At 49.9% G+C, this 13,998-nt stretch overlaps 1 protein-coding gene across 1 annotated transcript; it reads right to left on the bottom strand.

Annotated features, from left to right (window-relative positions):
• Positions 1 to 5,055: 5,055 nt before the first annotated feature.
• Positions 5,056 to 12,497, bottom strand: LOC147647160 (uncharacterized). The gene is made up of 4 exons (XM_086872514.1): positions 12,397 to 12,497; positions 11,033 to 11,179; positions 7,103 to 7,160; positions 5,056 to 6,916 (listed from the first exon to the last, which is right to left on the bottom strand). The coding sequence occupies exons 3-4, from the start codon at positions 7,146 to 7,148 to the stop codon at positions 5,910 to 5,912; spliced, it is 1,053 nt and encodes a 350-aa protein (XP_086728640.1). The 5' UTR covers positions 7,149 to 7,160; positions 11,033 to 11,179; positions 12,397 to 12,497; the 3' UTR covers positions 5,056 to 5,909.
• Between the last annotated feature and the right edge of the window lie 1,501 nt (positions 12,498 to 13,998).

The raw sequence follows: 13,998 nt of genomic DNA, 5'->3' as shown, positions 1-13,998 counted from the left end.
CAAACTGGCTGGAAGTCAAAAGACAAATTTGCAAAGAAGAAAACATAAACCCCCTAGCAATGCCGGTGTTATTTAGTCAGCAGGCGGGCGGTCCAAGAACATGGACAGCTATTCCACCCCAGGAGATAAAAGAACTGCGAAAAGCGATAAAGGACAGTGGCATTTGCTCTCCATATTTTAAACAACTACTAAAAAGTACACTAGAAGAGCATACTCTCACGCCCAATGACTGCAAAAATCTTGCTAGCATCACCCTTACAGATTCGCAATTTATGCTATGGGAATTGAAATAGAAGAGACTACTCAGAAATGTATTAGACAATTATAGACGTAGTAATGATCCAGATTTGCGTGCTCTCACCCTGTCAAAGCTCACAGGTGAACCTCCAGATGACCGAAATGAAAATCAAATAAACCTGCCCAGGGTAGCATTAGATGACATCAAAAAAATGGCACGGCGAGCCTTCTTACAAATTCAGCCTGCTGGAACTTTTGAAAAAGCTTATAACCTTATTAGCCAAGAAGCCTCTGAGCCATTCACAACATTTGTGGATCGTGTAATTCAAGCTGCTGAACGCCAGTGTGGTGATGATATAGCCCGTCCAATTATGATACGGGACATTATCGAAAATAATGCTAATGCCGAATGTAAGAAGGTGATCAAAGCCCTGGGAAAAGAAAAGCCAACAGTGCCAGAAATGATAGACACTTGTAACAAAATAGGAAGTCCACAACATGTAGCAGCAATTCAAGCAACTGAACTGGGGAGAACCTTAGGGGAGAAGCTGGAAAAAGCTCTTTTAGCACAAACATCACAAGCTGCAGTAATCGCGGCTCAAGCAGAGGCACGAGATCAAAAGCTCACTGAAACCCTACTGCACATCGAAGTCTGCTGAAACCTCCACACCAGCCAGTGACCCTGCAAAAAAGAGCCAAGAAGCAGACGCCCAAGCCTGATCTACGCAGAATCTTCAAGAAGAAAGTGATCTACCAGAAGCAGCTCAAGAAAAAAAAAATGGAGTTCTGTCGTTTACCCAAGTGCATGTTGTTTTTATCTTTTTGTTTTAATCTGTATAGCGATAATTGTAGTTTTAATAGCTATACCTTGTATACTCCAATGCATGCAGAAACTAATGAGTAGAACCGTATCTAATATCTTAGTTATTCATAGACAAAACGGGGGAGATGTTGGGAAGGTAGAATTAGAAAGAAATTATAAATATGATTTTGTAGCCAGAAAGGCTAAGGAAGAAATACAAATGATAGCACGGTTTGAATAATTCAAAGAAACCAACCGGGCTGGTATGCCAGAACACATTCTTTCCTGCAATAAAACCAAGCTGAGACCCCTCATCCCAGCCTTATAAGGAAAGGTCTGAAGGACCCTGAGATAACTAAAAATATGCAAAAATAGCGATTTCTATAGGTTGTACACAAATGTTACTATATTAGTATACTTAGAAAGATTGGTTAGTTAAGGAATAGAATATTCAAAGGTATAGGTTATATAAGCAGTGGTATAGAAGAGCTCGGTCTCTTTTCTCTCTTGCGCTCTCTCTTTTTTTCCGTCTCTCTTGCCCTCTCTCTTGCCCTCTCTTGCTCTCTCTCTCTACCTCTCTACCCCACGCCCTGAAATAAACTTCTAACACTTAACTCGATTATAGAGGTCTTTGCCGTGTCTCTGACCGTCCCCAGAAAGCGTCTCCTACACACAGCCTGTAAGGTTACCCAGAGAACCATGACGATAAGTGTAAGCTTTCATCAAAAGACCACCAAAAGAAGACTGAAGACCCCCTAGCAACAAGTGAAGCATGCACCATGAAGAATTGTGATGTAAAAGTAAAGAATCAGAAATAAGATGAGACTTAGGGGAAACATGAATGAATAAGTATAGAGTATATAAGTTTAGTTTGAATTGCTTTATTTCATATGTAAAAGGGTTGAGAAGCCCTCTCCGTACCCCAGTCAGTTTTGCTTATGCTTTAATCATAATTACTGGCAAGCTATATTCATATATTTATTCATACATATATATACATATGTATATAAATATATGAATATATTCAATAAATTGTACTCTTTTCCTAAATTGTATTCCTTCTATATCAAATTGCTATTCAATCCACTAAATTGTATTCTTTTATTAAATTGTTTTCTTGTATTCAATTCACTAAATTGTATAATTTTTTTTCTTGATATTAAACTGCTGTTAACCCAATAGCCCTAGCTGTCCAAATTTCAATTTCATTTATGACACTGCCCTTGGGTGAGTTACAGCCACAGCGAGAGGGAGGAGGAGATGATCCCACCCATGGCTGCTGCTGGCTCCAGACATTTGCTGAGATAAAGCTGAGCCAGAGCTTCAGCATCTCCCCCAAAATCACAGAATCACAGAATGCCTTGGCTTGGAAGAAACCTTAAAGTTCATCTCGTTCCACCCCCTGCCATGGCAGGGACACCTTCCACTATCCCAGGCTGCTCCAAGCCCCGTCCAACCTGGCCTTGGACACTTACAGGGATCCAGGGGCAGCCACAGCTTCTGTGGGCAAGCTCTGATCTCTGCCCAGGTGAGCAGGGACAGGAGCCGAGGGAACGGCTGGAGCTGGGCCAGGGCAGGGCTGGGCTGGAGATGAGCAAAAGCTTCTTCCCGCACAGGGGGCTGGGGCAGTGCCCAGGCTCCCCAGGGAATGGGCACGGCCCCGAGGCTGCCGCAGCTCCAGGAGCCTTTGGCCAGCGCTGCCAGGGCTGCACAGGCTGCGATTGTTGGGGTGTCTGTGCAGGGCCGGGGGCTGCACTCCATGATCCCAATGGGTCCCAGATGCCAGCTCAGCCCCTTGTGCAACTCTCACCCTTGGGCTCAGCCTTTGTGTCCCCTGGAGGCGCTGGCAGAGCTGATGGGGTGGGGCAGGAGCGGGGCAGCCCCAGCGTTCCCCTGGCAGTGCCAGCACAGCCGGGCCAGCAGCCCCAGCGTTCCCCTGGCAGTGACAGCACAGCCGGGCCAGCAGCCCCAGCGTTCCCCTGGCAGTGACAGCACAGCCGGGCCAGCAGCCCCAGCGTTCCCCTGGCAGTGACAGCACAGCCGGGCCAGCAGCCCCAGCGTTCCCCTGGCAGTGACAGCACAGCCGGGCCAGCAGCCCCAGCGTTCCCTCCCTGGAGACGCTCCAAGGGAAGCGGCCAGAGCCGCGTCCAGTCAGCGGAACTGAGCGGCCACTGAGCACCCCCGGCCTGGGCTGCTGTGGATTCCTCTGCACACAGCTCGGGGAAGGTGCCCTTGGCCACCCCCACAGTGCCACAGACAAGTGTCACACACAGTTACAGAGCTCTGCACACAGCTCACAGGGGGAGATAATTTAAAAAATAAACCAACAAAAAAACCACCAGGAGAAAGAGAACTCATACCTGGCAGAGCTGTTCCACCCTTCAGTTGAGACACCTGCATGCACACAAAACCTGGGGCTACAAAAAATCAGGCTTCATTGGCACATTTGCAGGAAAAATCAGGTTTAGGACAGGCTATCAGCAGACCTGTTCTCAGCTGGGTGAAAAAGGCCCCTTTGGCAGCTGCAGGGCCATTGAAAATGCAGACCCTCAGCCCATGGGGGAGAAAAGGGCTCTGAATTCCCCTCCCCTGACACACAAACCCTGCTCCCAGGCTGCTCCCCACACAGGATTCTACTGGAGGACTGTGGAAAGCTGAGAGTTGGCTCTGGCTTCTTCATGTTCGTGTCCTAAAGCTGCCTGGGAGAAGAAATTTAGGGTAAACTCCACTGGCACAATCCCTCCTGGCCCAGGGCACAGCCCCAGGAAGGTCTTTGCTCCTCCCTCGGCCCTCCCTGAGGAGGCTGGCAGGGCTCGCAGGTTTATGGCATTTGTCCTTGCTGCCCCTCACATCCCACTGCCCCACAAAGAGCCCCGAGCCACCCGTGAGGGACAGGCCCTGCTGGGCCAGGCCTGGGCTCAGGGCTTGGCCTTTCTGCTTCCTCCAACCCAGCCAGGCCTGGCTCAGCATTGCAGTTCCTGGGCTGTGCCCCAAGCTCGCTCGGGCCCTGCTGGAAAGGGACCTGAGGTACCTCCATCCCCTCGGGCAGTGCATGGGAGAAAACAACAAACTTCTCAGGAGGATGGGAACAAACTTTCAGCTGCAAACTTTAGAGAATGAGGTACTCGGGAAATCATAAAGCTGCATGCAATTAGAGGAAATCACTTTACTAAGCACAGACTGAGCCAACTCGTCCAACCCATCCAACTTCAAGCTATCCAGATTTTGAAAACTGAAGTCAGGAGAAAAGAGAGGGACAGAGATCCACAGTCAGCCTTGGATCCAGCGCCATCTCAGCTGCTGTGAGCTCCAGGGCCGTGGCACATGTCAGTGTCACACCCGTGTCACAGCCTCACCTGCTCTGCTCCCTCTCCCAGCTGGGGTTTTGGGGTGCCAGGGGCTTGGCAGCCACTTTGGGGCTGGAGCAGAGGCTGCAGTGGCTGGGCTGGGGCAGTGACCGCCCCACACAGGCAGAACTTGCTCTGCCCCCAAACACACCCTGGAGATGTCTGGGGCCATTCATCATTTCTCTGCTCTCCAGCACTGAGGCAACGCACTCTGGCTACAGCTCTGAGCTCGTGCCCATGGCAACCAGCCCTGGCAATGGGGCTCCATGGAGCTGCTCTCAGGAGCCCCCAAAGAGCTGGGGAGTGCCCCAAAAGCGCCTCAGAAACGTGAGATACCCCAAAATCTCTTCAGGAACGTTGAATATCCAAAAACTCATTCAGTAATGGCCTCCTGCTCCCTTCATCATCCCCAAACTTTGGCTGTCTCATTGCAGACCCCACCCCACCTCCCCAATCCAAACCCCAACCCATCCCACTCCTGCTGGACATCAAGACCCCCTTCCCAAGCCCAATTTCCCGCATTTCACACCTCCCAAACTCCATCCCACCCATCCTGCCCCACCCAATGCCCATCTCACCCCTCCTGATCTGCATCCCACTTCACCCAATCCCCTTCCAACCCCATTCCACCTGATGCCTTCAGAAGGCTGGCCTAGAACAGAGGCTGGACAGAGTTAAGAATAAAGTTTATTAAAAGGCCTTAAAGGATACACCTTGGGCAGTACAAGAACCTGGACAGGGCTACACCCAAAATGGACCAGAAATGCTCACAAAAATGGACAACTCATCACGAGGTCTCACATTTTCAGAAGTTTAGGTCCATCTGCATATTTGGATTCATTTCCAGTTACAGCTTCAGATGAGGAAGTCCCATCCTTGTTTTCTCTCTTCAGTCCACCCTTGTTCATGCTTCTGGGCATGGAACTTGTAACAATTGTCCTTGGTATCAAGCTAGAAAAGGAATTGTTTTGTCTACCTACTCTGAAGAGAGCTTACTAGCACTTAATAGGAAGTTCAAAACTACAAACCTAGGCAGTGCAGAATTTGAAAAATATGAAAGCTAAAATTTAAGGCAACACACCCTGAGGGACTGTGGAATCCAGTCATTTTGGGTGGGATTGAGTAGATTTCAATGGCACTGAGTGGTTTTGAGGTGACAGATAGAACTCGCTCATCTCCTTGAGTGGCAAGAGATGGAGACAAATATACCAAATACCCCCAAAACCCTTTCCATTATCTCCCTGAATACCAGATTCCCTTCAAGCACTAGTAAAAGATGTTTTAGATGCCTTTGATGAATCTGTAGACTTTTACCTAAATTTTGTCTGTTTTAAAGGGATGAAGATGAATCAAAAGAAAATTAGGGCCAAATCAAAATGACCACCAGCCCAGTGTCTTCCCAACACAGATCACTGGGAACGTGGGTCATCAGGGCTCTGCCCAACGTGGGTCCTCTGATGGGGGATGGAGCTGGAGCAGCGCATGGACACCTTCCTGCACTTGGGGCACTCACAGGGCTTCCCTTACCGGTGCATCCATTGGTGCTGGGTCAAGTGAGAGCTGTGGCTGAAGCTCTTCCCACACTCGGGACACTCATAGGGCCTCTCCCCAGTGTGGATGCGCCGGTGCCTGATGAGGTGGGAGTTGTGCTTGAAGCCCTTCCTGCAGTCATGGCAGCGGAAGGGCCTCTCATCCGTGTGAATCCGCTGGTGCTGGAGGAGATTGGAGCTCCTCTGAAACCTCTTCCCACACTGGAGACACTCGTAGGGCCTCTCCCCAGTGTGGATCATCTGGTGGATGGTCAGCTGGGACCTCCGGCTGTAGGCCATCCCACATTCCCCACACTCATAGGGACGTTCCCCAGTGTGAGTCCTCTGGTGGATGGTCAGGCTGGAGCTGTGGCTGAAGCTCTTCCCACATTCCCCACACTCATAGGGCCTCTCCCCACTGTGAATGCACCGGTGCCTGATGAGGTGGGAGTTTTGCTTGAAGCCCTCCCCACAGTCGGGGCAGCGGAAAGGCCTCTCATCCGTGTGAATCCGCTGGTGCACGAAGAGATGGGAGCTGGTCTGAAACCTCTTCCCACACTCGGGACACTCATAGGGCCTCTCCCCAGTGTGGATGCGCTGGTGGATGATGAGTTGGGAGCTGCAGCTGAAGCCCTTCCCACATTCCCCACACTCGTAGGCCCATTCCCCAGTGTGGATCATCTGGTGGCAGATCAGGCGGCTGCTCTGGCTGAAGCTCTTCCCACACTCCAAGCACTTGTAGGGCTTCTCCCCATCCTGAAGCTGCTCATGGACCACCAGCTCAGAGCCCTGGCTGGATCTCCGGCCGCCTTCCCGGCACAGGGTGGGTCTTTCCTCCTCAGAGCACCCTGGGATGGGTTTGGAGCCCCTCCTCCTGCGGGATCTCCGGGGATTTTCTTCCCCGTTGGATTCCTGTGCTGTGGAGCTGCTCAAAACGGCCTCTTCCACGAGGTTCTGCCGTGGGGATTTGTCCTCCCTGGTCTCCATCCTCAGCTCCTTGTCTGGGGGAGGAAGGACAAGGAGAGGATGGGATTTGCCTCCGTGCCAGAGGGAAGGGGAAGGAGATCCCCCCAGTGCGTCCCCGGCAGGACGGCGTCGGCAGCGGGGTTGTCCTGCAGCCGGGGGCCATGCTGGGCTGGGAGATGGAGCAGGAGAGAGGGGGAAAGGGGCACTGACTTCCTCCTCACCTGCCTGGGTGTCCTGGGGCATCTTCCTCACAGCTGCCTCCTCCATCCAGCCAAAAGTCTGGGAATGAGAAATCCATGTTTGGGGAGAAATACAATTCATGTGCACATTGGAATAGGGGGTTCCTACTCTCCAAGTCCATCTCTAGAAATCACAAGCCTTCCATAAAAACCTCCCAAACACCAAGATTCACCCTGAAAATGCCTCCCAGGAGTTCCCCATCTCTGGTCTCTCCCCTTTGGTGTTCAGGGGTTCCCCCCTGTTCCAGCTGCTCACGGTCACACTTGTACTGGGGGTCCTCTGTCTGCTCAGTCCCTGCCCTCCTGAGGCTGCTGGGAGTACCAGGAATCTGAAAAGTTCCCCCCATTTCCATCTCCTCAATAAGGGATGCTTGGACTCCCCAATGTCACCCCAAGGGGCATTTGCTGCTCAGCTTTGGAGTTCTTCATTCTCCAAACATCCCCCCAAAATCCCAACCCAGGGACGCCCCAGGATATTTGTGCCAAGATCCCCCTCCCCAGGCACCTGTGGGATGGGGGTGATGATCCCATGGGTGAGGGGCTGTGAATTCAGGGAGGGCTCGACCTTGTGGTTCCTTCTCCTTTCCCTGATCCTCCTTTGTCCCTCCTCTTCCTCCCTCTCCTCCACTTCCATCCTTTCTCCTCCTCTTCCTCCCTAACGCCAACTCCTTCTCCTACTCCCATCCCTTCTCTCTCTCCTTCTTCATCCCTCCTCTTCCATCCCTCCTCCTCCTCCCCCAGGAGCAGCGACACCCTCGGTGCCCCGTTCCCAAACCCCTCACAGCCCACGGCAGGAGCGGGGATGGAGCCGGGACAGGTCGGGATGGGCAGCGCGGGGCTCTCCGCTGCTCCCACCCGCTGGGGACGGGGGGAACCCGGCCCGGGGAAAAGGAGAGGGAAACTGGGAAAATTGGGGGCTGCAGATCCAACCTGGGGCTGGCTGGGGACCCTGGCTGGGGACTGCCAGCCCTTGGGGCTCCTCTGGGGAGATGTGGGACCGGGGAACACAGAGAGGGCTGGGGGATCCCAGGAGTGGCAGCACTGGCAGGGACTGGTTTGGACTGGGGTAACTGGAACCTTACTGGGGTAACTGGGAATGATTGGGGATGAGCACAAGCATGCTGATGGTAGCTGAGATATACTGGGAGTGTCTGTGACCATCCTGGGGAAATTGAAATCACACTGGGAACAACGGGAACTGTGCTGGGGACAACTGGGATCCTACTGGGATCACAGTGGGAGCAACTGGGCCATGCTGGGTAAGACTGGGACCATACTGGCAGCAACTGGGACTGCACTCAGGGTGACTGGGAGTGACTGTGAGCAACTGGGATACACTTGGAGAGACAGAGACAACAGTGCAGGTAAATGGCAGCACCTGGAACCACACTGGATAATCCTGGAAGCAGCTGTGCCCATGCTGGGGTCATACTGGGATCCTACTGGAACTAGCTGGGATCATACTGGGGGTGACTGCAAAGGTGCTGGCTGTGACTGGAACCATGCTGGAGGTGACTGGGAGCAACTGGGCCCATCTTGGGAGTGACAGGGAGTCACTCTGGCCATGACTGGAATCATACTGGGAGTATCTGGGAGTGACTGGAACCATACTGGGGGTGGCTGGCACAACAGCTCATACTGGGAGTGACTGAGATTGTAGTGGGAGTGACTGGGATCATTCTGGAAGTGACTGGAACCATACTGGGAGTGACAATGGCTCCTACAGGGATAGCACTGGGAACCACTGGGATTACAGTGGGTGCGAATGGAACCTGACTGGGGGTTACTGGGAGCTACTGGGCCCATGCTGGGAGGAAAATGTGGACACATTGGGAGCAACTGGGTTCAACTGGAAGGTACTGGAACCATGCTGAGGGAACTGAGACCACAACTGGAATCATACTGGGAGGAACTGGGAGCCACTGGGAAAGACTGGGATCATTCTGAGGTAACTAAAACCATACTGGGGCAACTGGGATATACTGGGAGTGTCTGTGACCATACTGGGAACAGCTGGAACCACACTGGGGGCAACTGGGGGTGAGTGGGACCGTGCTGAGATGGACTGGGACTATTCCAGGGACAACTGGGATCACACTGGTAGGAACTGGGAACAATTACAACTATTCTGGGATCACACTCAACTGGGATCATACTGGGATCACAGTGGGAGCAGCTGGGCCCATGCTGGCTGAGACTGGGATCCCACAGAGGGTGACTGGAATCATACTGGGATTGACTGGGAGTGGCTGGGAACAACTGGGATCATGCTGAGAGCAACTGGGAGGAGCTGGGAATGACTGGGAGCGTGCTGGGGCTGACTGGGATATACTGGGAGAGACAGGGAGTCCCAGGGATCACACTGGAGGCTACTGGGGTCACACTGGCACTGCCAGGGAGCAACTGGGGGCCACTGGCCTCATACTGGGAGTGACTGGGATCAGACTGGGAGTGACTGGGATCAGACTGGGAGTGACTGGGATCAGACTGGGAGTGACTGGGATTAGATTGTGACTGGGATGAGACTGGGAGTGTGAAGGAAACTGGAAAATTGGGGAAAAAATGGAAAAAAGCCCAGGATAAATTCAAGGAAAATGGAAGGGAAAATTCGGGGAAAAACCAAAAATATCAGGGTGAAATCCAAAAAAATAAGGGAAAAATCAGAAAAAAATTGGGAAAAATTTGGGAAATACAGGGGAAAATCTGACAAAAAAATGGGGAAAACCAGGAAGAGTTTGGGGGAAAAAAAGAGCAAACTTAAGGGAAAAAATGTGAAAAAATTGGGGAAAAATCAGGAAAAGACAGTGGAAAAAATCTGGGAAAAATCAGGAAAAGTCAGAAAAAATGGGGAAAAAATCAGAAAAAATAGGAAAAGAAGGAAAAGTCATGAAAAACCAGTGAAAATTGGAAAAAATATTTGGGAAATCAGGAAAAAAACTGGGAAAGGACTTGGAAAAATTGGGGAAAATCCAGAAAAGAAAGAGGAATAAAATCTGAAAAGTAATAGGGAAAAAAACCAGGAAAAATCAGGTAAAAACTAGGGAAATTTGAGAAGAAATTGGGAAAAAGCTAGAAACGATTTGGGAAAGGAAGAGAGAAGAATCAGGAAAAAATGGGAAATACATGAAAGAAATTGTGAAAAATTGTGAGAAATCAGGGAAAATATCAGGAAAAGAAAACCAAAAAGACCCTGGGAAAAATCAGGAAAAATCAGGAAAAAATTGGGAAAATACTGGAAAAATGAAGGAAAAACCAGAAATATTTGAGAAAAAATTGCAAAAAAATCTGGAAAATAATTCGGAAATAATCAGAGAAAAAATGTGGAAAAAAAAAGAGAATCAGCGGAAAATCAGGGAAACAAACAGGAAAAGGATAAAAAATCTGGGAAAATCAGAAAAAAATAATGAAAAAAAATCAGGAAAGAACTGGGGAAAACCAGAAAGATTAGAGAAAGGAAAAGGGAAAAATCAGGGAAAAAAAATGGAATTAAAACAGGAAAAAGCACAAAAATCAAGGAAAAGTTTAAGAAAAAAATGGGAAAAAAAAAGAAAAAAAAAATCAGAAAAATAAAAAAATAATGAAAAAAACCCCTGGGGGAAAATCAGGAAAAAAAATGGGAAAAACAAGGGAAAAAATTGGGAGAAAATGGGAAAAACCAGAAAAATTATGGAAAAATTAGAGAAAAAGTTGGGGAAAGACAAAAAATTTTGGGAAGAGGGAAAAATCAGGAAAAACAAAAAAATCAGGAAAAAAATGGCGAAAAAACTGGGAAAAATTCAGGGAAAAATGAGGGAAAAATAAGAAAAAAAAAGAAAAAAAAAAAAAGAGAGAAAATGATTGGGGAAAATCAGGAAAATTCCAGGATGAAATCCCCCTATCCCATTTTTCCATGAAATTTTGGGAATTGCCTACCTGGGAGGTTGTAGAAGAATTTCCGGACCTGGGAATCCGGGGAGTGGGGAAAGGTGGAATTGCAGATGAGCTGGTCCAGATTTTTGGGAAGGTTGATGGCCTGGTCCTATTCCAGAATGTTCTGATGAATCCCACACCTCCTTCCAGCTGGAAATCATGGGGAAATCATGGAAAAATCATGGGAAAGCTGTGATTCAAATTCATGGAGTTTTGCCCCCAAAGCACCCTTTTTTCCCGCGAAAGTATTAATTTTTTTGAATAATTAAATGGAAAAGATTAGGGGGAAATAGGGAAAATTAGGATGGAAATGGAGGAAAAATGGGGGAAATTGGAGCCAAAATGGGAAAATAATAGGGAAAAAATGGGATAAAATTAGGGAAAAATGGGATAGAAATGAAGGAAAAATTGGGAAAAATGGGAGAAAGGAATGGAAGAAGATGGGGATAAAATGATGGAAAAATGAGATAAAACCAGGATAAAAATGGGGAAAAAAAATGAGGGAAACTGGGAGAAAAATGAAGGGAAAATGGGAATAAAAATGGTAAAAATGAAGTGAAAGTGGGAGAAAAATGGAAGAAAATGGGGAAAACAGGAGAGAACATGGGGAAAAAACTGAGGGAAAATGGAACAAAAAGAGGGTAAAATGGAGAAATGGGGAAAAAATAGATTAAAAATGGAAAAAAAAAAAAGGGAAAAATTAGGACAACGTGGAGAAAAAATGGAGTAAAAATGCAGGAAAAAATAGAAAAAAAATCAGAAAAAATAAGAAAAAAATGAGGAAAAATGAGTTAAAAAGGGGGGAAATGGAGGAAAAAAGGAGAAAAATGGGTGAAAACTAGGGAAAAATAAAAAATAGGATAATAACGGGGAAAAAAATATATGAAAATGGGATAAAATGAGGAAAAATGGAAAAAAGTGGGACAAAAACAGGATAAAAACGGGAAAAAATTGGGATAAATGGGATACAAATGGGGAAAAATTGGATAAAAATGTGGAAAAATGGAGACAAGTTGTACCCTAATAGGGAATGACTGGGAGTGATTTGGCTCTTCCTGCTGCCGAGGAAACTGGAGCCACACGTGGGGAGCAACTGGGCAATGCTGGGAGCAGCCACTGCCGGCACCGGGAGCCCCGAACCCCTTTCCCGGCCATGCCGGACCCGCATCCCCCCGGCCCCTTTGCCAGGGCTCTGCCGCCACCGCCACCGGGACCCCCCAAAAACACCTCCCGGGGACCCCCGGGGTGCCCCCGAGGGGCATCTGCGGCTCGGCTCTGGAGCCCTGCCATCCCCAAACATCCCCCCCTAAAACCCCAAAGCCAGGGAGCCCCGGGGTATTTGGGGCGAGCTCCCCCTCCCCGGGCACCTGCGGGATGGGGGGCGATGGTCCCGAAGGAGCTGCAGATGCAGAGAGCGGGGAGCGCAGGTGGAGCCTCCTCTGCCTGCTCCAGCTCTTCCTCCTCCTGCTCCTCCTCTTCCTCCCCCTCTGTCCCTCCTCTTCCTCCTCCTCTTCCTCCTCCTCTGTCCCTGTGCGTGGTTCGGAGCCCTCGGGTGAGCGGGGCCGGGCCGGGACACGATGGGAAAGGGCTGGGTCCCCCCCAAACCGAGCTGGGGCAGCGGAGCTTTGGGGGAACAATGGGAACGGGGCGGGACAGGGTAACAGGGGGAGGTGGGAGCACTGAGGGTCCCCCAGTTCACCCCAGGAGCCCCAAGCCCCGTCCCAGCCCCCCCAGTTCCCCCCGCAGCCCCGGCTGAGGGGGGCTCAGCCCAGGAGCCGCCGTCGTTCGGGGCTCCCCCGAGTGCAGGAACGGGAGAGTTCCCGGCTCGGGGAGGCCCCAGCACAGGAGGGGATCTTGTCCCTCTTCCAGGGCCCTTCAGGGTCTTCAGGCCCCTCTCAAGAGGAGTTTTTCTCTTTTTCAGGTTTTTTTGGGGGGGATCCCACCACTACAGGGGTGTTTTTTCCTCCCCATTTTAGGGTGTTTGTGCGGCCGCTGCCCCACAAGCCCCTTTTGAGGGGGGATCACGACGGCTTTAAGTGACATTTTTAGGGGTGTCCCCACCCCAAGCCCCTGTAGGGGATGTTTTGTCCCCCAGGGTGGATTTTGGGGGTTCTCTCTACCATGGCCGCTTTAAGGGCCCCCGGTGTTGTCGGGTCCCACTGTAACTCCTCTTAAAAGGGCAACACCGCTCCCGTTGGTTCCGGCAGTGGAGCCCGGGAGGGGTTGGGGGTCCCGGGAGGGGTTTGGGGGTACCTGGGTGATGCCGATGAAGGCGATGGGGTCCTCATGCTGGGTATAAACCTTTGTGAGGGTTTCCTGGGGGGTTTTCGGAAGTTCTGGGTGTTTTTAGGGCCACGGTGGTATTTGGGGGGTTCTCAAGGGGGTTTACAGGAACCCTGATGGGGGAATTTGGGCGATCCCGGGGATGAAATTGGGGGTCCCAAGGTTGTTTTGGGGAACCTGCTGGTGATGGAGATGGGGACCCCATGCCAGGTATGTGTCGTGGTTTTAAACCAATAACTAAGAAAATTACTTACTTCTTGCTGTGAGATATGGATTAGAACAAGAGCAAAACAGGCATACAACTTAAAAGGGAATAAAAAAAAAAGTTTATTGACAAACTACAATAATAAGAACACCAGAATAAAGTTCCAGAAAAACCTTTCCATCCCTTATCTACCCACTATTCCCTTGTTCACATGACAACAGAGACAAAAACTCTGGAACTCTGATAGTTAAAACAGTCCCAATTCTTGCTAGTCTTTTCACCCGTCTTTATAGAGAAACAGAAGTTTCTTCCTGTTAATTTATGGAGTTTCTCACAAGAAAACTATTTTTGTTATAGTTTTCTATTGCCCTAATGTTAGCTGCTCAGAGCTGCTATTATTAGAGTTCACTCCTCCCATTTTCACATCACTCTGAAGTATGTATGGGCCATGAGTCTAGAGATAGCATTTTTAAGGATAAGT

This window comes from Cyanistes caeruleus, unplaced genomic scaffold (genome assembly GCF_971803275.1).
Source record: "Cyanistes caeruleus unplaced genomic scaffold, bCyaCae1.hap1.1 HAP1_SCAFFOLD_65, whole genome shotgun sequence".
NCBI classification, from domain to species: Eukaryota; Metazoa; Chordata; class Aves; order Passeriformes; family Paridae; genus Cyanistes; species Cyanistes caeruleus.
This window is presented reverse-complemented; position numbering and strand designations above follow the sequence as displayed.